Here is a 25542-nt window from a genome sequence, read left to right on the forward strand (position 1 = left end):
GTTTTGACGCAACGGTGGTACCAGATACGGACTAAAAAAGACCGAATGCTGAATAGTGGAATACTGAAAACGGAATATGGTGAAAGCAACGACATGGGGCAAGAACACTCGCCAACACTACGATCTACGAGCAGCAAGGACGCGGGGATCGCACACAATACGACGCGCAAGCGCAGCAAAAAGCAACGCGCACGCGCACGCCACACCACTCACGCACATCGCAAGATGATAGTGGTGATATGCGCAGGCCACAGAGAAACACAATAATAATAATAATAAATGTATAAGATATAATACTATTACAGTAGTTCACTCGTTTATAGGATCGTCGACGTCGGTTATCACGGACGGAAGTTGTCGCGAATAGTAAAAAAAAAATCAAACAATCCGCTTGTACAGTTGTCATTGTCTATTTTCCTAGAAATTTCCGTAGTAAACTTCTCTCGGTTTTTCGGTATCGCCACCGTCTGACGGACACCACACGGGCGACCGATTTGGTAACAGACGACCGCGGCGTCGTCGGTGGGCGACGCGACATCCGTTCACGGAAGACATTTTTATTTCGGGAGTCCGCCGTTTCGCGTTCGACGACCGCCGTTTCATTTTTTTTTTCCTGGAAAACTATCGATCAGTTTCTAATAAATGACGTGTTTGGATTGACGTGAAAATGGGACAAAAAGTTAGCAGCCTTGGCGACGTGTTCTCTTGGAAGAATTCCGACTCGTCGAAAAACAACGATGGGCCGACCGCGGGGGCCAGAAACAGCCCGCGCTCGTCCATCCCGGCCGCAGCCTCCGTTCCCGTCTGTGCGGTGCACGGCGTTCCAGTCGCAGGAGATCAGCAGCATTTCGAGAATATTTACGTTTCCAACAGTGACGGAGCGTCCTCCTCGGGCGGTGATCAGAGCGTGAACGGTTGCGAAGCGCCAGCAACGACTTCCGGCGTAGAAACGGTGACGTCCAAGAACACGCAGACGTCCTCGACGAAAAGCACAGCTGGTTCTAAAAAGCTTAACCACTGGGTGTTGCGTTTCAACTGCTCTCGTCCAAAGTCAAAGAGTACAAAGTACTATAATCCAAATGACTATATGCCCAAAGGCTCAAACGAAGAAAAGAATGATGAGACTTGCGTGTGCACAGGTTATAACCGCACGGAAGAAAATGAAGATGAAGATGATGATGAAAATGTTGATATTGATGATTTAACTGACAGTTTGTTTGATCCTTCAATGCTCAACAATCCAGACCTGAGTGATGAAGCGTTTCATGACTTGCGCAACTTTGGAACTGCATTAAATGCTTTTAATTCGTTTGATACACGCAGTGAATTGGTTTTGCCTTCGTTTGATGAAGGATTTATAGATCTGGCAGAACTGAGTAGAGAAGAATTTATGAAGGAAGACCTTGAAGACAGAGCTTACAAAGAGCGGGCCAAAGAAATCCAAGAGGGTATCGAACCACCGCCAGGATTCAGGCCTGGGTTACACATACAACTGGTAGAATTTAGTTTGCCCAAAATGACTATAGACAATTTAACCTCTTTATTCCATAGAGCTGCAATGACAGCTTTAACTGCTCCACATGATATGGATGACAGTCAACGAATACATACATCCATTGACTATATTCACTACTTAGTTCCTGATCTACTTCAAATCACAAATTGTTCGTTTTATTGGGGCAAAATGGACAGATATGAGGCAGAAAAATTGCTTGAAAATAAACCTGAAGGCACCTTTTTACTTAGAGATTCGGCTCAAGAAGAGTATTTGTTTTCTGTAAGCTTCAGGAAATACGGTCGATCTTTACATGCACGAATTGAACAGTGGAATCATCTCTTTAGTTTTGATTCAAGGGATCCTGGTGTTTTTGCATCATCTACAGTTTGCGGACTAATAGAACATTATAAAGATCCTACTTGCTGTATGTTTTTTGAACCAATGCTGACCATACCATTACATCGAAATTTCACATTTTCTTTGCAACATACCTGCCGTGCAGCAATTTGTAGTCAAATTACATATGATGATGTCAATCAATTAAAACTTCCAAAACTATTAAAGTCGTACTTAAAAGAGTATCATTATAAGCAACGTGTAAGGGTACGCATATTTGATTCAGAAAACTAATCTCTTTTTTAAAAAACTCATTTAATTATAATTATATTTTATTTCAATATTTCTAATTATATGAATAATTTTAACATTATTATTTTTAATGCTAGATAAAATGTTAATTGTTTTACATTTAAATAAAAAAAATTGGTACTAACATAAATTACATTACTTATTTCTATACCTCCCTGCCAAAATGTACTTGTACATTACTACCTGTTTAAATTAATTATTTAGTTAAACATTATTATTAAATTATAAGTTATGTTTAAAAATATTGTTGACCACTTTTACATATTACAAAATTATTATTAAATCTGACGTATCTTTATCTGAATACCTTAATTGGTTAACTAAAACATTTTATATTTCACTCAATATTATATATGTTTAAATAATTATATAATATTAATACCTAAATTATTTCTTATTTTTTTTGTTATTTTCATAAATATTTTCATACTTAAGTTTTGATGGTAACAAAGATTTACCTTAGGATTTACCCATATTATAATAATTATTATTTTTTATTTATAAATAATAAGTTTTAAAATAATATAATTTACATATTAAATTAACTAAATTAATGAAATAAAAATGTGTAAATATAGTCGCTGAAATATATTAGAAATATAATAAATATGAAAAAAGTTTATGAATGTACAACATTTTAACATGACATAGCATTTTGTGTTATGTATTAATTATTTTAAGAAAATCTCTGTATGGTTTTAAGTTTTTATTATGTATATTTGACTTGAAATATCGGCATTATCAATGTTTTAAATATTTTTAATATTAATAGTGTTAAAATGTTTATTAATTTTTTTTTTTAATTTTTTACATAATAATCGTTAAATTTGAGTATTGGATTAAATATCTATCTTGCACTTATGAAATATTAAAAGTATATATATAGGTGTAAGCAAGTATTTTCATGTTTTCATAATTTTTTTTTGAAACTTATTTCTAAAACAATTATCTAAGCATTTAATAGACTAATATTGTTAATCATATTTACTATTATTATAATTTATAATAATGTTATAATTAGTATTAATATTTTATACACATACAATTTATCAATTTTAACAAGTAAATACCTATTTATTATACAAATAAAATATTTAAGGTATTCACATAGATGTAGTATGAAGTTTGTCACTATAAATAATTAATAATTTTTGTGATATAATATGTACATAAATATCATACTTTATTAATATTGTTAAAAAATATTTTTGAATCTTGCCAGTTAATAATATTTTGATCTACCTAATAAAATATATCTTTAATACATTTTGAAATATTATGTCAATATATTATATTTTATTGATCTTATTCAAAATGTGTTACCTGTATCTATATTCTATAAATTAATTGTTCAATGTTCATACAAATATAATAATGTTTAAAAATGTATATATTATGTTTTGTTGATTTATTAAAAAATATAGTATCTAATATATCTGGGATGTAACAAATAAAGAAAAAAATTGTTATAGAGGTTGTGATGCTTATAGTAGCAACGTAGCGTAGTAAACCATTACCAATGTTTAGCCTATTTACGTTATGGTATTCCATTGATAAAAGGTAATGGTTAAATATATAATTTATATATATATACAAAAGTAAATTAATTAAAATCGGGAAATAGGTAACCACTAACCACATTGCTATATGATATAAGTTGACTGTACATCACCATTGTAATGGATAATATTATTAATATTATTAATAATTTTTAATAATTTCATACGAAAAATGATTATAAGTGGAGAAGGCAGCCTACATTCCTAAATATATTATATTATCATATATTTTTTTTAAATTAATATTTTGAATATGTCATTGTGTAATGTGTATAATAAAATATAATAATATACTTTATCATTTCAATTTTCAAAAAAAAAAATAAACAAAAAATTTAAATAGCAATAAAATTAATTACAATTGTTCATCTTTGTTTAAATATTTAATTTTGCCAACATTTTAAATTAAAATGTCTAAGAAAAATTGTTTTTGTATACTCATTAGATTTCTGAGTTTCAAAATGATCTACCATGAGTTTCCTTACACTGTATTTTGAAAACCTCAGGCATAAAACTTGAATACTTACATTTTTAACTATAACATTTTTTAAATTTGACAAATGTTGTCAAAATTTGAACTTAAACATCTCTCCTGTAAAAAAAAAATGTGGACTTACGCCTATTTCTTTTTATATAATCTCAGTAATATCAGCTTATGAGAAACCTCATATTACATTTTCAAGCTTTTTAACTAACCAATAATTTTTTGTCAAAAACTATAAAAAAAAATGAAATAAAAAATAAAAATTTAAAATGTCTAAAAATAGCTCAAAAAAATATACATAAAAACAGGAAAATAATTATTTGGAAAAAATATCAAGTAGATTATGATTATTAGTTATTGAATTATAAGAAAATTGAATTTGTTAAAAATTAGTTTTGTATAAGATTTACTCGATTATTTTGAAAAGTACTAAGAAATTCTTACTTTCAATTCCTTAATGAGTTACACAATTTACTACCAGAAATCACCTTCCAAACTAAATATTTTTATTAAAATATAAAATGTTCCTTTAAAAACGTTAAATGCACATTTTCAAAAATATAAAAGAATATTATTTGATGACTGATAATAATTAATTGTAGTTGGTCAGATTTGAATAGTCTAGCATTTTAGTACAAACATTAAAGGGAACACTTTTATCTGTTTCTGAGGTAGGGAGACTGAGTCTTATTGTATTTTCCCGCTGTCAAGCCAAATGATGGTAATTAGAATGGAGTTTGTTATTCTTAAAAAGTTCTAAATAAAAAAGTTTATGTAAAAAAAAAATGAAATTTATTTTTATTGTTTATAATATAACTGGAGATAGTTAAACTATATATTATTTTATGATTGACTTGTACACTGTAGCAAAATATTACATACTTAAGTCTTAATAATTTACTTTTTCCACTTGTAGATGAATCAACATCTCTATACTATGAGTTTATGACCTATAATATTATGTTTATAGATTATACCAGCTATATAAGTTCTGTAATCTATATCAGCGGTTCCTAACCTATAGTCTATGGCCCACTTGTGGGCTGTAGGTAGCATGGAACTATGCCGTGGACCATATAATATCAACATTACTAACATATATTTAAAATAATATTATTATACATTTTTATTATATACCTACCTTATAATATTATATTTATTATATAAGAACTTATATAGATGTGTTATTAGTTGGTCTCAAAGATTTTTTTTTACAAAATTGGTGGTCCACACAACTAAAAAGTTTGGGAACTGCTGGTCTATATGATAAACATAATATATTATATTGGTAACCCTTATTATTTGTACAGCACACTCAATTTTATAATATTGAAATCATGGAGATAGTTACAAATATAGCAAATAAGATAGTAATATAACACATTCTAAAATAGAATACCAGATTTTCAAAATTATATTTGTCTATCTCTAACACTTATGTGACTAATTATTTTGTTACATTAGTTTTAATAATTTAATAGTTAATTTAATAAAGAAAACAAATGTTTGATTCTATTTTTACTTAAAATGTGCTATATAATATATTTTATTTATGTTTTTACATGAAATATTATATGTAAATGTGTAAATAGCTAGGTACCTTGACAACAAAAACTAATTATTTTATTTGTAGACATTGTAAATAACCAATATTATTTTTATTTACGTACATTACATTATCTTTTCATTTTAAATTTAATTTAAAACAAATAACAGGAAAAAAATGTTCAATAATTTAGGAAAAATAACAAATAAAGGTAAAAAAACAAATAGAAAAACTACAAATATGAAAAGTCGAAATTCAATGTTAAAATCGGTATCCAGTGAGCTATTGTCTTACATGATAAGTAAAGAAAACTGCGGAATTAGTTTGTATGGTATTTGCTAATAATAACAAGTTATTATTGTATTATAAATGATACATAATTGTTGTACAGGTATACACATATTCAAACATTATTAGATATGTTTATATTTCAAAATCCTATACAGCCACTAACATATTTTGAATACTACAGTGAAAATATTAAGATGTTATATCAGAAATCACAACCGAATCCTGATTTGAATTTTTTTAATAACATTGACATTGACATCTATAACAAAATAATAGAAATATATAAAGTATTATTTAATTTATATTAATATTAACTTCTATGAAAAATAAAAATAAAACATTTTGAATGCATGATGCATTTTAGGATACCATATTTAATGTCAGAGAATACAAAACAAGTAGTATATCCTATGGGTATGAAGCCGAAGCAGAATATGATGATACGCAATATGACGAAGAAGTAGATGAGATTAACGTACAAAACTTATCAAAAATTAATTACATGTTTAATAAGGCAGGGTGTGGCATAACAAATGATGAAGCTCACCTTATTGGAATTACTATGGACCAAATGTCACAACTCCAAAAATTTAAAAGTATTAGGTACCTACACACATTTTAGAATTAAGATAATACTAGTGCCTATTTTTGGTTTGAAAATTTAATTTAATGAGTATATTCATGATTACAGATATTGGGGTAAAATAATAGGCTTAAAACGTAACTATTATATTTTAGAATGTGAATGGAAAAATAAAGAATTGGAATATAAACTGAGAGTAAGCATTAAAATTATAATTAATAATTCTAACTTCTGATTTTCACAGATCCAATTTTATAATGTATAGATATTTTATTTTAAATTTTCAAATACTTTAAAAATCTCCAATAGGTACCTATTAAAAATGTATCTGCAGCTTAATGAATAATTACCAAATAATTCCAATAATTTATGGTATTAAAAATCATATTGTTTACTGTTTTCCACAGCTCTTAAATTTTGTTTTTAATACTAACAAAAATAAAGTACCACATGATTATGATAATGAAAACGAAAACGAAAATCAAGAAGAAGTAGAATTAGAAAAATATATATTATCTGAAGAAGAAAATGAATTTTTTTCCAAAACTACATTATCTTCTCAAATTCGCAAAGATATTAACGACGAATCCGATGAGTTTTTATTCGATTCTCTGAAATCGGAAGTATGTTCCTTTCAACCCGTAGAACGCGATGATGATGATGATGATTATTTATCCCATGAAATATTTGGTTTCGGAGCTAATAAAAAGGTTCATAATATTTTTTGCCCGCTTTTCTTATAATATAAATTGTAATATTCATTATTTAGTCATATTTTGTAACAAATCAATTAAACGATTCATGGATCGAACTGCCTCTTCTCAAGCCTCATCATATTATTCAATCGCGGAATATCAAACGATACTTTACAGGAAATTTGGAGTCGCCTGTAAGAATAACGACGATTACATTGCTATTCACATATTTTTTTTTCATTATTAACTTATTAGAAAATGTTTGGTAGGCATCTGCTAATAAAATACCTTATACATACACAGGTTGAATCTTATCCATTATTCCAAGGTTTGGAAAAACATTATCTCAGAGCTCAAATTGCAAGAATAACAGCTGCAACTCAAATATCACCACGTGATTATTTTGTACTTAACTACAATTCAAATTTATATAAATGGAGGAAATTAAACACTTTCCAATCGAAAGCTATGTCGCACAAATGTAAGTATTTTCCAAATCGTCCACATATTTTACTTCTTTGATCTGAAATATGAATGTTACCTGCAGTTACCATGTTATGTTTATTTTTTTAGAATTTATTTATTCGTTACTAGCTATTTATTTGTAAAGTTATATACTTCGAAATAATTCTCGTTATTTTAGATTCTGGGCGGAGATGAGTGTATTGATTTTACAATGATATGTGTTGTTTTCTTGTTTGCGTATTCATGATTTATAGAAAATATAATGGATTGATTTTCAACTTCAATATTTTTTCTGTTAACAAATTAGATTTAGTTAGGGCGATTAAAATAATTCTCAGTAGTTATCAGTTAAAAAAAAAAATGAAGAAAAATCTGGAATTTTTCAGAAAACCCTCGGTTTTTGATAAAATTAATTCGTATTTTGTTGTAATTTATTCAAAAATGAATAACCGTAAATCATTGAAATTTTTACCAAATATTTATAATGTTTTAGTATATTTCACATTTTTTGAGCTATGTAAAAACATGTATTTTCAAATTTTTTTTTAAGTTTTTCTACTAATTTATTAATTCTATATATATGTTAATAATTTAACTTTTTAATAGCTTATTAGTTATTACGTATAGCTAATTAAAAATATATAGGTAACATTTTTTTTATGAGCATTTGAAGTTTAAATTTTGACAAAATACTCGTTATAATAACATAAAATATGTACCATTTTGTACTTAAAAATTAATTAAATATTCAAACCTTATTTTTTTGAAAAATTAAGACAAGGAAAATATGAAAAACAAAAGTTTTTTATACTGGAACCATAAATATAAAAAAAATATATTGGTATACAACATTTTTTATAGAAATTTTAAATTCAAATTTAAAAGAAATAAGATATTTTTACAAATTTAAGTTTTCTTTCGTTGTAATTTATAAACATTATTATTCGCGGTAATTTGAAATTTTTATATTTATTTAATTATAAATATATTTTCTGTACATTACAAATATCAATAACATTTTCTCATAACTATTTAGATTTATTTTATGCTATTTTCTATTTATAAAGTTTAGACCACGAACCTACTTATATTATAATAAATAGGTATTGACATAAAAGTTAATTGCAATAAAATAATAAATGCAATGTTCTCGGTAACAATGAATTCAACTTACCATATTACTTATAGCAAAATAAATTACTATAATAGCAATTTAATATGCCATAAAATATACTTATTTAATAGGCTGACAGACCTTTTTCACTCAGAGACTCAGAATCATTTGTTGTATGCAATTATTTATCATACAATGACTTACTCAATGACGAAGTGAAATAGACATCTACTCCTACTGATTACTGTACTGCAGAGTGCATGGTTACCTATATTTTTCTCTTTTTTTAATTAATTATCTAGTTAATTTTAGTGTTATATAAATAATTATTCTTGTATAAGTATATAGGTAATGTATTATTATTTTTACCATTACTTGTGATTAATAGTTCCTACATCAAGCATCTATTATATAGGTATGCAATTATGTCATTATTATAAAGCATCTATTACTGAGATTAAACTCTATTAATTACCTACCTATATAGCTTTCATATCATTATTATTTATTATATAATGTGCTTTCTTATTTTTCTTTTTATATTCATCATAATATTGTCATAATGTCATATCCGATTTTTTAAATTTATCCATTTTATTTAAATTCACATACCTAAAGTTCAAAAGTTTAATTCCTATACTATAATTTAATATAAGTAATCGTAATAATATATTTATAACATTTTACAGTCAAGTCGCGATAACTCAAAGTTGAAGGGAGATAAAAATTCGCTTCGAGATATCTAGCTCGAATTTATATTAATTTATTATTAATATAAATAATTTGTATTTCTACTAGGGGAATAAAAATAAATTCTAGTTATCTAGGTTCGAGTTATCGCAACTCAACTGTATTTACTATTCATATTTTCATATCTATTTGGAAAATTGTTTTGGTAGGACCGTTTTTTTTTATTTAGTATTATATACCTACTAATTTACCATGAAATAGTGATAAAAATAAATCATAAACATAAACATTTAATTATACACGTATATATAGTATTTAGTATATAGCCATATATAGGTAACTACCTACTAAACAATAATTAATATTTACTAATTATAATAGATATTAATTATGATGATTATTTTATAATATTCGTAGAATTTTAATAATGCAAATATACAAGTGGATATGGTGTTATCCTGTGCGACAGTGCCTATTATACTCTTCAAATTAATAGATTCAAATATTTCGAATGACGCAGAGCAAACAAAGCACTAGCTGTTCAACTGTTGGTAGGAATAAAAATATTGACGCTCGTCTTACTGCAATAATTCGTGATCAATATTTTTAGGTGTTCTTTGTCCTTTGACCTTAATCGTATCAGTATTATTATTTATTAAATTAATTTTATCATACTATAGTGGCTAGTGTCCTATAGCCTATAGCTTAACAATAGTATCTAAACACTAAACAATTTATCTATTTCACAATGTTAGTATTTAGTATTTACACACTTCGTATTTAGTGGGTAGTTCTCAATTCCATCGTTATACGTAGTTCAGTAGTTGGATAATTTGCTGTTGCCGATATAGCCATAAATATCATAAATTCACATTACCTACAATGTTTATGTAATATTACTGTATAACGTCCTACTTACCTATAAATAAAGACAGGCTACATTATAATATGTTGTAGTTTTCGCTTTTTATCTCTTTATCTGTTAAATAAAATACAATTTAATGACTTAAATCAGTTTAATCGTCCTCGTTTTTTGAATTGAACAATAGGCATTTAAATTACGTTTCTAGGGGTCCACGAGTATGTAGCAAACGCAGATTACACTCCTTTATCGGTATACGATTTACTTGAACCGAGCAATTGGGTACATCACACTCCCTTGATATCGGAAAAAGGAGTGACCAAGGCGTGGAACAATATTATAGAGTCCGAAGGAGACTTACAACAAGTAATATTTATCGACCGATCAATCGGTATAATCGATAATTTGTCAAATATAAATATATATACAGGTATACTTAGGACAGGCATTGAGGCATCGTTACACATTTATTATAATATCATATATGTAGTCGTAGAATCAAATAATGATATAGGTAATAATTTAAAAAAATAACATTGCTCAGAACTCGGAGAGGATCGAACATGATTGCAAGGTTAAGATAAACTTAGAAATCGGAAGAGGAGACGGTGATCATTTAGATATATTTGGAGACCTGTCAAACGACGCTTATGTGGGTGAAATGCCGCCATGGAAATTTGAATTAACTAATCAATTTGACCACACGATCACTTACACGACCATCCGGTCCAATCTTTGGCCCGGAGCGCATGCAGTTGCACGTGAAAAGTACTTAAACATTATATTATACATTCCTATAATATGGTCAATTACATTTTGGTTTATATATGTGTATAATTTACAATATTTTGCTGCGTATAGTCTTTTGGATTACACATATCACGGTTGGGGCCTCAAATGGAACGCCTATAGTTTTACGGTTCAGCCGTTGAGTGGATATCAGCGGTCCGATTCCTATAAAGACGATCCAAGCATAATTACTGAGATTAAAGACCCGACTCGCGAGGACGAACTGTTGTATTTCGCAATAGTTAACAAAAGGAAAGAAGATCAAGCTCGTATGAAAATCGGCGTTCTGCAGCCGTTTAATGCAGCAGACGAGGACGAAGAAAGAATCCTCAATCAACACGACTACGACGATTGATGCCGGTAACGTGTGTCGTTGCTATATTTGTAACACTTTTATGTTATATTATTTTATTTTATACATTATCCGCGTACAATGTTACACAATATATAGTATCTACCTAGTAAATAGTTATCTACTTATAATATCTACCATGTATAATTATGCTCTTGAGTCTTGGTTCTTCTATATATTTGTTTTACTAATTATACTAATTATAGTCCTGTATGCAACCTTCTATCGTATAGTATTGGAATTGCATTTATTTGATTTATCACATAGAATAATTTATATGTTCAACATGTGATTAGTTATATCTACACATACTGTACAATAAATCTGAATAGTATTGTATATAATAGAATTAAAATTTAAAGTAAGTATAATTATATTATATTTTTAGTACTATAAGAGCCGGTTTTTTTCAAAAATATATGTGATATTTAAATAATTTTATACTTTGGCAAATACCTACCTACCTACTAAAAAAGACAATACAATTCCACAAACATTATAATTTTTGATAATTGGTCAAACATTGATTTAAGTTAAATCATTTAACACAATTATACCTAGTTATTGATTAATAGTAACGCTAGATACGTCATATACAACCGGAAACCTTCGGTATCAAATAATTTGTGAGTAATATTTGAAGTACCTAGATAAATTAATGAATAATAGCATTCATCAATGATAGTAGGTAGTGAGTCACTTATAAGGGATTAGATAAAAGTCGAAAAAATATTAATATAAAACTAACTATAATATAATATAGTGTTCGTAGCTTTAAGATAATATTAAAAATAATGACTTGTACCTACTGTATTTATTCAATGACTAAAATATTGTCTACTGTTGACTAAACAAAATAAATGTTCTTACATGTTACATATAGAGTAGGTATTGAATTTTATTTAATTTCTATATGTATTTTTAATTTTTAAAACTTTAATTAATTGAGATTGTCATAAATTATTTATGAAAATTAATAACTGTAACAGTTAAAAAATTAATTATTTTTCAGAATAATATATTCACCAAAGACCGATCAAAAAAACCTAATTAAAATTTACGTCAAACTTAAGAATATCCAATGCAACTTAATATTTTTATTTTCACATAGCGTATATAATATTGTATTATAGAATATATCATATAATATATATGTTAGTGGCATAAGCGTAACTAGGGGGGACTTGGGTGGGCTCTAGTCCCCCGAGAATTGTTGTGTAAATAAAGTGTAACCTTTATAACCTTATAAAGATATTAGTATTAACTTTATTTTTGCCTACAATATAAAAAAATATGTTTCATATAAATAATAATTATTCAAGTCAGTTGTAAACACCAATAGAAATAATAAATATAAGGTAATCTAATTAAAAAAAATTTGCTATAAAACATTTTTAGGAACCTAACCCCTCCTAATTTTAAAGACTAATTACGCCTATGGTTAGTGGATAATTCCATTGGCACAACTAGAACTAAAATATTGTGGGTTCTCTGAATTTTTGATATTAAACAATTTAATTTTATGTTTATAACATTTATCAACATTCTAGATTCTAGAAGCTAGAATAAAAAAAAAATCAATGAATAGGTCGGTACATTAGAACGTCAATAAAAATAAAAATGAGAAACACATTTTATAAATCTGTTTATATATTATTTAATTTGCTTCTTCAATTTTCTTCTTTGAGAACATTTATTTTAAATAATATTTTTATTACTTTTCATACTAACATAGTTTTTCTTATGCAATTTGAATGAGTAATAGTCACTCAATACTTTATATAATTTACCATTAAATTTTTAGTATGTTATGTATATACATCAGTTATCATAATACATAAACTATTTCTATGAACAATTTTGATATTCAATTTAATCATATATTTATAAAAATTTAACTATTGGGAGAGGAGGTAAGATATTAAGTACAGGCCATGTAAAAAAGAATCAATTTTAGAGTAAAATAAAAATCTACTGAGATTATTTTTGTACGATGTACATATTTGTTAAATATAAATAAAACTGTGTAAATACAACTTTATCAAAAAATATGAAATGTATATAGTTAAAGTCAATATTATTTATGTCATATTTCAGATTTGCTTACTATAATTTGGGTTTAATTTAAATAAGTAATAACATTCAACGTTAATGAAAAATAGTTAATATAACCATAAAATTAGTTGTATTTATATGATATAGTTCACTACGAAATTATTATTGTTACAAAAAATAACTATACTCTGTTCAGTGAGAGCCAATTCTGCACAACCGCCCATGTCACCATGCTATCAAAACTGGTTTGCTTATAGCTAGGTATCATTTGAGAATAAGCAGAAAAACTGATTTTGGTCAGTCTGCGGCGCGCGCATTCTCTCACTAGAGTATATAAAATTAAAACAAAATATTACAAAAAAAAAAAAAAATCGCACCATTTTAATTTACATTAAGTGAATAGCATTCATTAATAAAGATCAAGTAAATTATCAAATTCTAAGCTTTACCAACAGTATATAATATATATATATAGATTAGACTGTATTGGGTAATATTCTATAAGTTTTTTTTGCTTAGAAAAACACATTTGTAAATCACTTTTCAAAATTTCATCATTATAATGACACCTTATAATTGTAACAACCAATATTTAGGGGTACGTTTTGGTATCAGTTATTTGTATTAGCACGTAGAACTCATAAAAAAATTATTTACGAAAAATTAGATTTTTTGACTTGTTTTTAACATTTATCAAATGAATTGATCAAATCTAATGTATAAATATGATATAATAACAAATATTTCATTTTTTTTTTGCAATTCGTTGATTCATTAAAAAAATTAAGTTTATTAAAATAAATTCAAAAATTTTAAATTTCTGTTATTACTTTTATTAACCACTGCAATATAAATAAAACACAACTAATCATATTCTACAGAATAAAATAAAATAATAAATATTATAATTATAGGTATGTTTCATGATATTGTAACTAACAATAAATAAAACAATAAAATATCAAGTTAAAATAAAAAACTATAAATATTTAAAAGGAATGTAAAATAAATTTAAATTATTGTAATTAATGCATTTGGTACAAACAATGAAGACAGAAATTATTTGAAATAATAATAATTGTCATTAATTGTTGATAGTCATAAATTTATAGTAATTTTACACATAATAATATTATTAAAAAAATATCTCTGAAAATAAAATAATAATACATTTTGATATAATATGTAATTAAAATCATCATACAAAAGTGAGCATGGTAAATATCTATTAACAAATGCAAATGTCTTCTGAAGTCCAATTTAAACTGAAAAAATGTAAAAGTAGAAAAATACATTAAGTCATTTACATACAATAAATATATGTTTTAACTACACATCAGTTACCTGACTCATTTATTATACAAATTGAAATTGTTATCTTATTCCTACAAATAAAATAAATAATATGAAATATATTACGATTAAAGTGCGTAAGTTAACTAAGTAAATAATATATGGTGTGTAATAAAGCATTTTTTCTCAACACAGAAAATTCCAGTGTTTATTAATAACTTTATAAGCTAATGAAATGAAATGAAAGACAATTCAAAAACTTGATTGAAATTTTTAATGAACACTTGGAATAATTATCTTAAACTTATGTTATGGCATGCAATTAAGCAATGAAATGCTATTCGATTTTATTGCTTAATTACTTTTAACCTAATATGGTACGTTTTTGACTAAATTCAATATTGTTTGGTAATTTTGATTATTTAAAATAATTTAGCATTGAAGAAATACTAAACAATAAATCTAATTTAATCTTCTTTCTAATTTATAGTTATATACTAACAAATAAAATATATCTATATGATCAAAAAAAAGTTAATAAAAATACTAGATTTAAAGTATATGGAGAAAGTAAAAGTCTTATAACTATAGTAACTTAAAACATTAATCCTAAAAACAATCACAATATTGGTGACGTTACATTTGTTAAATAAATGCAAAAATATTTAGTTTATTTTTAAGATAATATAGCAACACTTTTACGAGCAACTGTTGTACTGCTTACATTATCTAGACTAGACCATTTTTTTAAACCATTTTTTAAAAATTCTGCTGTTATCTTATCTTCAAACACTCTAGACATTGCTTCAAGTTTTTTAGCTCGTTCTTTACTTAATGGTTCTGCAGGGAATGTCAATTCATTGTCTTCAGCCAATGAGCGTAGATCAAAATAATATTTGGCATAAACACTGGATGGAACATTAATATTAAATTGAAGCATCTCAAGGAATTGACGTTCTAATTCATTCCTAAACAAAATTAATATTTATGAAAATATAATTTTTGATTATTGATAAAAAATATTTTATTAAATACAATAATATAAAGATCAAAAACAAAATAAAGTAGTCACTATAATTTAGATAAAACGGGCAGAGATTTTTAGCATGAGAGTGCTTAACTTGCATTTGTTGTCTCTGTTGTACAAGTTAACAACATACCAAATCTATGTTTAGAAGTTCATATTTAGTTTTGTTAATTTTAATACTTAAAATGAATCATCTTATTATGAATCTTAATGATAAGAACTTAAGCTGTGTTCATGGGTAGGTTTTTTTAATTAAGTTTTGTATACATGTCATAGTGCAGTTTAAAAATGTTCAAACGAAAAAATTATAAAATACTTACAAATGAACAATGATTTAAGGTTCTTACCACGAAGTTTCATAATAGGGGTCCATTCACTCTAATATTAAAGCTAATGAAGCTAAATGTGAACTTGTAGATTTGCTATGTTGCGTACTTGTAAGACAGACACAACAAAACGGGTATAGCGTCCTCTTAGTGATGATATTTGATTTAATCATAAGTATTTTATTCATAACATACAGAATTGGAACTATTTAGTGGATAAATTAAATGGAAACTGCTGTATTTTATAACACTCATGAGACATTTCATTTAATTATTTTCCAGTAGGTTATGATATTTCTACACAATTCAGACAACATAGAAACCATTTTATATACCAAGGTAAATAGTCACTATAAAATAATAAATTGTAAAAATCCAAAAATTTATAAAATATCAAAAATGAAAATGTATTTTTCTAACTTCAATATCTATCTTCAATAATCAAATTTGTAACTAATTAAACCCAATTTTAAAAATTAACTTACACTCAACGTGAAATAAGAATGTACCTTGGCGGCTGACCATAACAGGTTCACCAAGCGCAGGTCGTAACTAATTGGCTAACAAAAACAAAAAGGAATAGATGTATGAGCCCAACTATGATAAGGTTGCGGTGGAGAATCGGACAACTACCAGCGCGACGAGGTATATTCTTATTCTGCGGCGAGTATAGTAGAAATTTTATAAAATATCTAAGCATTCTAAGCAATTATAATGCAAATAAATAAATTTAAAAATAATAAAATAACAAAATAATACATAATAAATAATAAGTTACTATGTGTAAAGGAATACTCAATATAGAAATTAGATTATGTTCACATAGTACACATTACAAGAACATTTAAAATGTTATTACTGAGTATATGTGAATGTAAATATCATCTTATACAGACCTTATTAAATATCAACATTTATTTATAAAAATATATTTAAACAAAGCTATTTTTTGTGACATTGACACTGAAATTAAAATTTGTCAAATAAGCCATTTAAAACTGAATGATAAAACGTTTTTTGAAGTATTAAAACATTGAAAATCTAACAGATTACAGATAAGAACATCTATAGTATGAATAATTATTAATATTACTCAATAATTGTTGTAATTTTAATATCTTAAAACAATAGTTAATACTATTAGTAGTATTGATTATTGTTTACCAAAAATATAATAAAATAATTTGAATACATTTAAAGCATAGTACATTATAAATAATATTATAATATATGAATATACCGTGATTTAAACATTTAAATTACTAAAAACAAAAAATTAAAATAGATATTTAAGATTAAAATATAAATATTTCTCATTACGTCTATTTTAATTTTAAAGCTATAGTTATTAAATTAAATTAAATAGTCTTACTCAAATATTATATTAAAATGAGTAATCATTTGTATAATGAAATAAGTTGTACTACGTACAACGTAATAAACGGGAAAAATTAAGAATTGAAATGTTCTAATAAATATGTATTTACTCCTACACCAAGTCAAAAAGTGACAATTTTATTTTATTTTTCTTAAATCAGTTAATATAAGGCATAGTTATTTGTATAAAACATTCAAATAAAAAAACTTATCAATTGTGAAGATTAGAAAAAAATAGGATGAATTGATTGTAAAGACACTTAAGAATGTTATTTGAAGGTATGAGAATTTCATTATTTTTACTATTGATATTATTTTAAATAATAATTTTTGTCTAAGATATTTTAAAGATTGAATATGTTTACTGTTTTCCTATTATATATATTTTACTGAGATATTGAAAAATTCAATGTAACAATAGAATGTTTTTGTCAATTTATATCTTATTATTAAAATTAAGGCCAACATTGGTCCTATAAAATATTTTTATTAAGTTAAGTAGTTATAGTGCTTAAGATAAATGTTTATAATAACTTAAGTGTACTTTATTAAAAAAATGACTTCTAAAACACAAAATTAAAAATAATAGTATACATACATATCTTCTACTGTTATATCTTTAAGAATTTGACAATAATCTACATTCCATACAGCTTGATCATCCCAAACTTTTGATGCTAATAAAATTGCACCAAGAACAATTCTCTTCCAATTGGCAGGTGTTATGTCAACTTCTGCATAAGTTAATAACCTACATTTTTTTTTTTTTTTTTTTAATGAATGAATAAAATAAAATAATTAAGATAAAAACTTTACCTTTCTAAATAAACTAATGTTATAATAGCACATTCAGCAGTTAGTTGTGCAGCATTAAATAATGTTCGAACAAATTTATATATATGACGATGTTCTGGACTATGAACATCATAATTATCAGGTACTCTATCTCTCTATAGTTCAAATAAAATATTAAAAGTAACATAGTTACAATTTATTAAAAAGTTATGACTTATGAGTTTATGTCATACTTACAGTTAAGGGATGTAATTTTTCATCAAAAATTTCAATTTGTCTTTCAGAAGTTCTATTTTTTATATGATAGTAGATTGCAAGCGCTACACATTTTACCGTGTTTTTTAGATTTGGTTGAGATACTGTACTATCATCTAAATATATAGTAGAACATGAACTACTTTTTTTTAGAGATCTGAAGTCAACAATCTGTAATATTAAAAAAAAAAAAAATTAAAAACAAATTAAGGTATTTTATTCATTAATAACACTTTTTAAATCAAAAACATATGAGGTGTTCAAAAATTAATGGGAATTAAAAAAAAAATGATGTATCTATATTAATGTTATCTCCTTCAAAGAAGTTCCCATTAGATATTATACATTTAAACCAGTGTTTTTTACAATTCTCAAAACACTCTAGCAACTCTTATCTTTGGAATAGTCTTTAGCTTTTTCAACAAAAGTTTTTAATCTCTTCTAAGTTTACAAAACAATGACCATCTAACGTTCTTTTTATTTTGGGAACAGAATAGTGCACCATGAGTTTTTCCCACAAAGTTGAACAATCAACCAGAAATACTACTTACAAATTCAATGCCGTTCAATAGAACCAATGCGAAAAAAAAAACTTGGATTTATGGCAAAACAACTAATGGCTTTTGGGCCATGATAAAGCATTAACAGCTTACAGTTCATTGCATATTTGAATTTTTAGCATAAAACAGCAAAAAAGTATTACCCCACCCTCGATATTTTCCAAAAATAGCGCCGTGTAACATTTTTTATACCCAAAAATAAAAATAACCTTGTGGCTTGAAGTATCACAGTTAAGCATAGATAAGACTAAAAAACGTATTACTGCTCTCTTGCTAAAGATAAGAGACAAAGTTCCAGAAATGGCAAAAGTGCGTTAGTATAAGTGTATGATATGATATTACTGATATCTAATGAGACTTCTTTGAAAGAAATAGCATTGTTGTAGACAAATAAATAATTTTTTTTCAAAAAATTCCCGTTTCTTTTGAACATACCTTGTACACTGCAACTTATTAATTTTAGTAATATAGCAGTAATTAAAAAACTAATTTTTAATAGGTAAAATTTATTTAACTTAACCGGTTAATAAAATCTAATATTTCAATAAAATATTATAATTTGTAATTTATAATCAGATATTATCACAGATATTAATATAAAATAATACAAGTAAACAAACCTGAGATTGACTTTGTTTTCTTGTTAAACCATCTGGAAAAAATTTGTTAATATTATAATAGGTACCAATAAATAACACTTATTGAAAAAAAAATATTCATTCATTATCAGTAAGTCAAGTCATAACATTTAAAATAATTAATTTAATAATTTACTATATAAATTGTAAATTTACACTGTAAAAATAGAAATAAATATTTATTAAGATTTTAAAGAATATAGTACCTATACTTGATGAGGTTTTTATCTATGATACAATAATTTATCTACTACTAAGTACTAGATACCTAAAAGGATTTTGTTATCAAGATTTATCTGTAAGTTAAAGTTTCAGCCATTAATTCACTTCAACATTCTCACTTATTAAATTATAAAAAACTAAAAATTATTTATTAATTTTTCACGACTAAACATTGCATTTGTTTTTTTTTTTTAATGACCCAATATGTTTAGCTAGATAAATTATAAATGTTTTATAGGTATGTAAAGATAATTTTGTTAAGTGTTAAGATAAGTTCAAACTCAAAACCAAAAATGAGTACTCTTAGTAGTCTTATTCTTAAGAAACTAAAAAATTGATTTTTAAAAATGACTTAGGTATCTACGGGTATCAATTTGTAAAATAAAAAAAGGGGTCAATGTTACTTATAAATACTTGTTTTAATATTTTAGTATAATAATAACATAATACAAGTATAATATTAAATGGAATAACTGATTATTTTAAATGCAGTTTGTAAAATTTTATTGCAATAACATCCAAGTAAAACTAATTAGTAATAGACAATAAGTGGCTTAGCAAAATCAATCTTACTTTCAACTTTTGATCTTTCCAAAAATATTGTTGCTACTTTTGGATGAACGGATGGATCAGTGTTCCAGTCGTCATGCTCACGTTCACTAATATGTTGTAAGTTTCCAACACTCTCGTCACCCTCTGGCGTAAATTCATTTATAGCGCCATTGGCATCCTTGCGCCTTGATAGAGGGCTGCTGTACGAGCAACAACTAGTCCAATTGCCCATGATTTGTAACAAGCAGATGCTTTTGTCAATAAACATGAAGGTTACACAAACACGTTTAATACAATGGTGAAGGTAATAGTGTTTTAAGTTAAAGCATTTTTAACAATTTTTTTCTATACACATGTATAAAATGTGTTAACCATGTTATATTATTATTATTATTATTATTATTGTGGAACGTCTACGATCTCGGCCAATAGTGCCAGGGCGAGTGTCGGCGGTCGGTACTCGGCAGGTATCGAAGCTTTCTTGATTAACCGTCGGTCGGCAAAAGTTTGCGGCGTCGGCGACGACGATGGAGAGGGGACAGAGCTGCGGCGCTGGCGTGCGTACGTACAGTGCGAGTTTTATATTATTATTATCAGACGGCGGTGAATAATCAACAAACACCCGCCGGTCACCGATGACGACATATTGTCACTTGTCAGATAATAATAATCGTTATTTACGATGAACTTGCGCACACCAGTTCTGACGGATAACAACGGGCGCACCGCGGCCGAGAGGACGTGTACAGATAAAAATAAAATAATATTACGTACGATATTATTCTGTTGACATTATAATATTCGGTGTTTACCTACGCGAAATCGTCGCCCCACAAACATACAACGACCAACTTACCAACAAATCGATGTTATCACTGACGCGTGTTAAGCGATATCGTCGACCGTGTGTTACGTTGCGGTCTTGCGGAAGTGGTGGGCGGAACTCCTCGATTAGTGCAGTAGTAGTAGTAGACAGTAGTAGTAGCGTATAATAAATGTGTACTTTAAAACTTAGTGCTTATTATACAACTGCACTAACTGCAGTCGTCACAGTGTCCTGTCCGGTGGACGCCAGATGTCGACGACGTGCTATTCCGATAATATTTCCTGGAATCCCGTGCGATGATTAACACCCGGCCGGGCGTGTAGTTACTAGTTTCCGTCTCACGAACGTACGGCATGGCAAATCCCCGCGTTCTAATCTTGTGTACTAACTATAGTCAAGTAGTAAGCTAGAATAAACAATATTGTCAATATTAACTGTGATCTATAATCTATATTATTGCAATTCCAATTTAAGTATTGTTATAACTTGTTTAAAAATGAAAACCTCGTAAATTACCCGCGAGAAAGCATAGATAATGTTTTTACCTTGAAGTTTGTTAGTAGGTCAATTATCTCTATTGTTAAAGGTTATTAGTTCTTACTTTTACACAAAATTGGAACTTATTTGATGTGTCGTACGTTTGTAAGACGGAGACATCACACATAGACGTGATGTGTGAGGATGTCTCCTCGGTCCACTTAGAAGCTGTTACTCTCTCCAAATATATAAGTTAAAAGCTATAACAAGTGAAAAGTTCATTGCTAAACTGTACAACTCGTAGGCTTGTAGCCTGTGCCCTGTAGAGAAATACATAATTAACGAAATCATAAACAAATGAACGATTAACGAAAATTAAATACAAAACACAGTAACAGCTAATCAAGTATACCTTTAAAGTAAAAATAAACGATGAATATTTTGAATTGCAATAAAATAACAAAAATTACTAATCTACATTATAATAAATAATTTTAACCTCAATCGTCTGTAAAAAAAAAATAGTAATATATTTTTTAGACTATTGAATTTTATTTAGAACTTCTTATGAGGAGCCTGCCAACTGCCTAAAACAAACATAATTGAAAATGTTATATATGATACATCAATACATTTATAATTACAAAATATAATTTGGTAATTTGTTACATATTGTGATGACAGATGAATATAAATATAATAACTTCAACCATATATAAAAAAAGGTAGGTAAAAAAAAAAAAAAAAAAAAAACATAACAATGAGATATCTAATGAGATATTTGTATTTATTAATTTCGAATGAAATGTAAGTTTTGTGCAACGATTTTTAATATTTATCTATCGACAAAATATTTTATCAAACCTATAAAACTTATGGAGACAATAAATTATCGGATCAATAAAATAAATATTGTTTTTGTTCAACCGGTAAATGTTTATAAATAACTCAATAAGAGTAGAAAAATTATTATCATTATTGGTGAAAATTTCAAATATTTACAATTATTCATTTTTAATTTCAAAATAAAATATAAAAATTGTTTAAGGAAAAATAGTTATTTTACGGATGAATATCAATGTCATAAAAATTTAAACTTCAAAAGGTTAAAAAAATAAACTTGACTATTCTATAGAAACTTTTATAAATTTCTAACTAAAAATTAATTTGAAAAAAATTTTTTTTTTTCACTGATTTTAAAAACAACTGTGTATCTTATTCAACAAACATGCAAAATAAAGGATCCAGATATTGTTGGCTTATGAAAGATCTAAGTTTGGTTTTTAAAATTTTAAGTTTTAAAATTACTCGCTTACACTTGACTTGTGTAAACGATAGTATAATATATAATAATGTTTTTGAATATATGTGTTGTCGTGTTGTCTAAACTTGCAGAAGTTATCGTTACTTTTAAATGTCTCATGCACGATTCATAAGTGATTTAAATTTAAATTTTCTCATTTAGCTACGACTGATCGATTGATAGCCTACAATATTCAAAACTGTTCAAATGTATACTATTCTAGGTGACCTAGTGGGCCAGACCGACGCTGAGGTACCTATTATGATACCATAATAAATATATTATATAGCTTAGGGTTCAGGACTTGTTGCACTTAAAATTATCGAAATATGCAGTCAAAATATGCTTAAAAATATTCAGCTATTTTTTTATTTTGTTTTTGTCAACGCATAAAGCATAGCTATTATAATTATAAAAATAAAAACTTAAAAATTAGTTAGGTATATAATAAAAATCGCGAAAAAAAAACCAAATTGATTATAATTTAAAAAAAAAAACTGGCACATAATATAGCCATATAGGTCCTGAGTTAATATTGTTAATAAGAAATACCTAGCGCAAATAACGCGTGATCTGCGATCAGTTATAACTGTGATTAACGAACGAACACGTACTGCTTTTCATTTTGTCGTACAATTTAGAATCTAGGTGTCATTAGGTTTTACCACACCATCCACAGCTATACAATTGTCGTTATTATATATGTTTTTTCCGACAATTTTACGTACATACAAATTTAAAAATTTTAAGTAAATGCACAAATATGCTAAAAATTGCTTAAATATGTACTTTTCCTAAAACATGACGAAATAGGTACCTATGCAAATTTAAACTTAATACTTATAATATTTAGTTTCACCATTGTCCATTTCATAAAACAATTTTATAACTCACCTAAAATAACCTACAAATACTACAAAAAAATATGCAAATGCAAAAACTTCCGAATCCCATATATAAATACCTATACATAAAAATAAGTTATTAGGGCGTAGGTATCAAAATATATTATATTTGGAATTTATATATCTGTGTACCAGTATACCTAGCTTAAAAGTGGCATTCAAAATGTAAATAAGGTTGGTGGGGGAAGCTTAAAGCCCCCCACAGGTCTGTGTTAAGTAATTGTGCACTTGGAACGCAGTTTTTAAATCGTTGGATTGAGCTCCTCTACTTAAATTTTCCCAATTTGAGCACTGTACGAGTACCTATATCATTATAAATATTAAAAAAAATAAATAATAAATATGATTTTATTATTCAATTGTAATAATTAATAATTTTTCTTGTTTGTATATTCTGGACTAGAATAATAATTAGTGATCCATATATTCCAATTCTCAAGAAAAATATTTATATACCAAGTTTTCAAAATTATTACGTTTAAATTTACAATTATAATTTACATTATTTAATGTTTAATTTTTTTTGTTAATTATTTGTAAAAATAAAAACTATTTTTTAGGAATAATATTGAACTATCAATATACAATTTAACAAGTCACAAATTTGTAATACAAATATTTGACAGTCAAATATTTTTTGACATATATCTACCAACTGTATGTTATCATTGTTAAAAATACTTAAAAAGCTTTATATTTTAGGTAAATTATTATTTTATTTTATTGGTTCTGTTGATCCATATCTGAAGGATATTTTATTGTTATAGGATTACTAATGCGAAGAATGTTTTTCAGTGTTCATAAATCATGCATGATGTATACCAGAATCAGGGAGGTAATTGGTTATTACTCTATCACTCAAAAGTCAAAATACAATGTTTTCAAATCAATTATCAATTTCCATCAGATAATACTAGTTTCAATCAACGACAAAAAGTATGAATCTATAAATTTAAAACTTCTTTTTTTCTATTATTAATTCACATTTTTTTTTTTTTATTAAGTAATGCATTCAATTACCAAATATAATTAAGCTTAATTATTTGTTATGGTGATATAATGATATACAATCAAAATACGTTTAATATTTTAATAATTGATCATTGGACTTTTATTACTTAAAGCTTAAGTAATACAAAAAATTTCAAAAATTTCAAAATATGGTCTACGCATTATTCCAAAAATAAAATGTTTAATAACTGCGTTAATGAAGAAAAAGAAAATAGTTGAATATACTTGATTAATCACTGTATATATTAGTATAGTGATGGGAATAAATAATAATCAAATCCTTCAATTATTTGAATATCATAAAATTAACATAAATGGGTAGTATTAGATAGTAGATACTATAG

The 25542-nt window shown here is 26.4% G+C and overlaps 3 protein-coding genes across 4 annotated transcripts; 2 read left to right on the top strand and 1 right to left on the bottom strand.

Annotated features, from left to right (window-relative positions):
• Positions 1-269: 269 nt before the first annotated feature.
• LOC132924488 (uncharacterized) lies at positions 270-3535 on the top strand. The gene has a single exon (XM_060988843.1). It carries the CDS (start codon positions 668-670, stop codon positions 2126-2128), a length of 1461 nt encoding a protein of 486 aa, XP_060844826.1. The 5' UTR covers positions 270-667; the 3' UTR covers positions 2129-3535.
• Positions 3536-5596: 2061 nt separating this feature from the next.
• Positions 5597-12012, top strand: LOC132927887 (radial spoke head protein 4 homolog A-like). The gene is made up of 10 exons (XM_060992462.1): positions 5597-6061; positions 6127-6313; positions 6391-6629; positions 6718-6805; positions 7017-7319; positions 7379-7498; positions 7608-7785; positions 10644-10801; positions 10980-11203; positions 11297-12012. Exons 1-10 carry the CDS (start codon positions 5913-5915, stop codon positions 11577-11579), a joined length of 1929 nt encoding a protein of 642 aa, XP_060848445.1. The 5' UTR covers positions 5597-5912; the 3' UTR covers positions 11580-12012.
• Positions 12013-13683: 1671 nt separating this feature from the next.
• Positions 13684-21559, bottom strand: LOC132926750 (cyclin-Y). 2 transcript variants are annotated; one of them, XR_009661521.1, is made up of 7 exons: positions 20698-21559; positions 19885-19916; positions 18687-18875; positions 18471-18604; positions 18253-18405; positions 14976-15892; positions 13684-14896 (listed from the first exon to the last, which is right to left on the bottom strand). XR_009661521.1 is itself a non-coding variant. In XM_060991141.1 (6 exons), the coding sequence occupies exons 1-6, from the start codon at positions 20942-20944 to the stop codon at positions 15601-15603; spliced, it is 1047 nt and encodes a 348-aa protein (XP_060847124.1). In that variant the 5' UTR covers positions 20945-21559; the 3' UTR covers positions 13684-15600. The 2 variants fall into 2 exon arrangements, 1 of the variants encoding a protein (XP_060847124.1); XM_060991141.1 differs by having other exon boundaries at positions 13684-15892.
• Positions 21560-25542: the final 3983 nt, after the last annotated feature.

The sequence above is a fragment of the Rhopalosiphum padi genome, chromosome 3 (genome assembly GCF_020882245.1).
Source record: "Rhopalosiphum padi isolate XX-2018 chromosome 3, ASM2088224v1, whole genome shotgun sequence".
Classification (NCBI taxonomy): domain Eukaryota; kingdom Metazoa; phylum Arthropoda; class Insecta; order Hemiptera; family Aphididae; genus Rhopalosiphum; species Rhopalosiphum padi.

What these genes read in the sequence shown, in the direction of transcription:
- LOC132924488 (XM_060988843.1), top strand. Translation starts at nt 668, where the DNA reads ATGGGACAAAAAGTTAGCAGCCTTGGCGACGTGTTCTCTTGGAAGAAT.
- LOC132927887 (XM_060992462.1), top strand. Translation starts at nt 5,913, where the DNA reads ATGTTCAATAATTTAGGAAAAATAACAAATAAAGGTAAAAAAACAAAT. An exon ending in GAAAACTGCGGAATTAGTTT is followed by an intron (nt 6,062 to 6,126) that starts GTATGGTATTTG and finishes ATTGTTGTACAG; the next exon opens with GTATACACATATTCAAACAT. An exon ending in CAAAAATTTAAAAGTATTAG is followed by an intron (nt 6,630 to 6,717) that starts GTACCTACACAC and finishes TCATGATTACAG; the next exon opens with ATATTGGGGTAAAATAATAG.
- LOC132926750 (XM_060991141.1), bottom strand. Translation starts at nt 20,944, where the DNA reads ATGTTTATTGACAAAAGCATCTGCTTGTTACAAATCATGGGCAATTGG. An exon ending in GGAAAGATCAAAAGTTGAAA is followed by an intron (nt 19,917 to 20,697) that starts GTAAGATTGATT and finishes AATTTTTTCCAG; the next exon opens with ATGGTTTAACAAGAAAACAA. An exon ending in ACATTAGTTTATTTAGAAAG is followed by an intron (nt 18,406 to 18,470) that starts GTAAAGTTTTTA and finishes AAAAAAATGTAG; the next exon opens with GTTATTAACTTATGCAGAAG.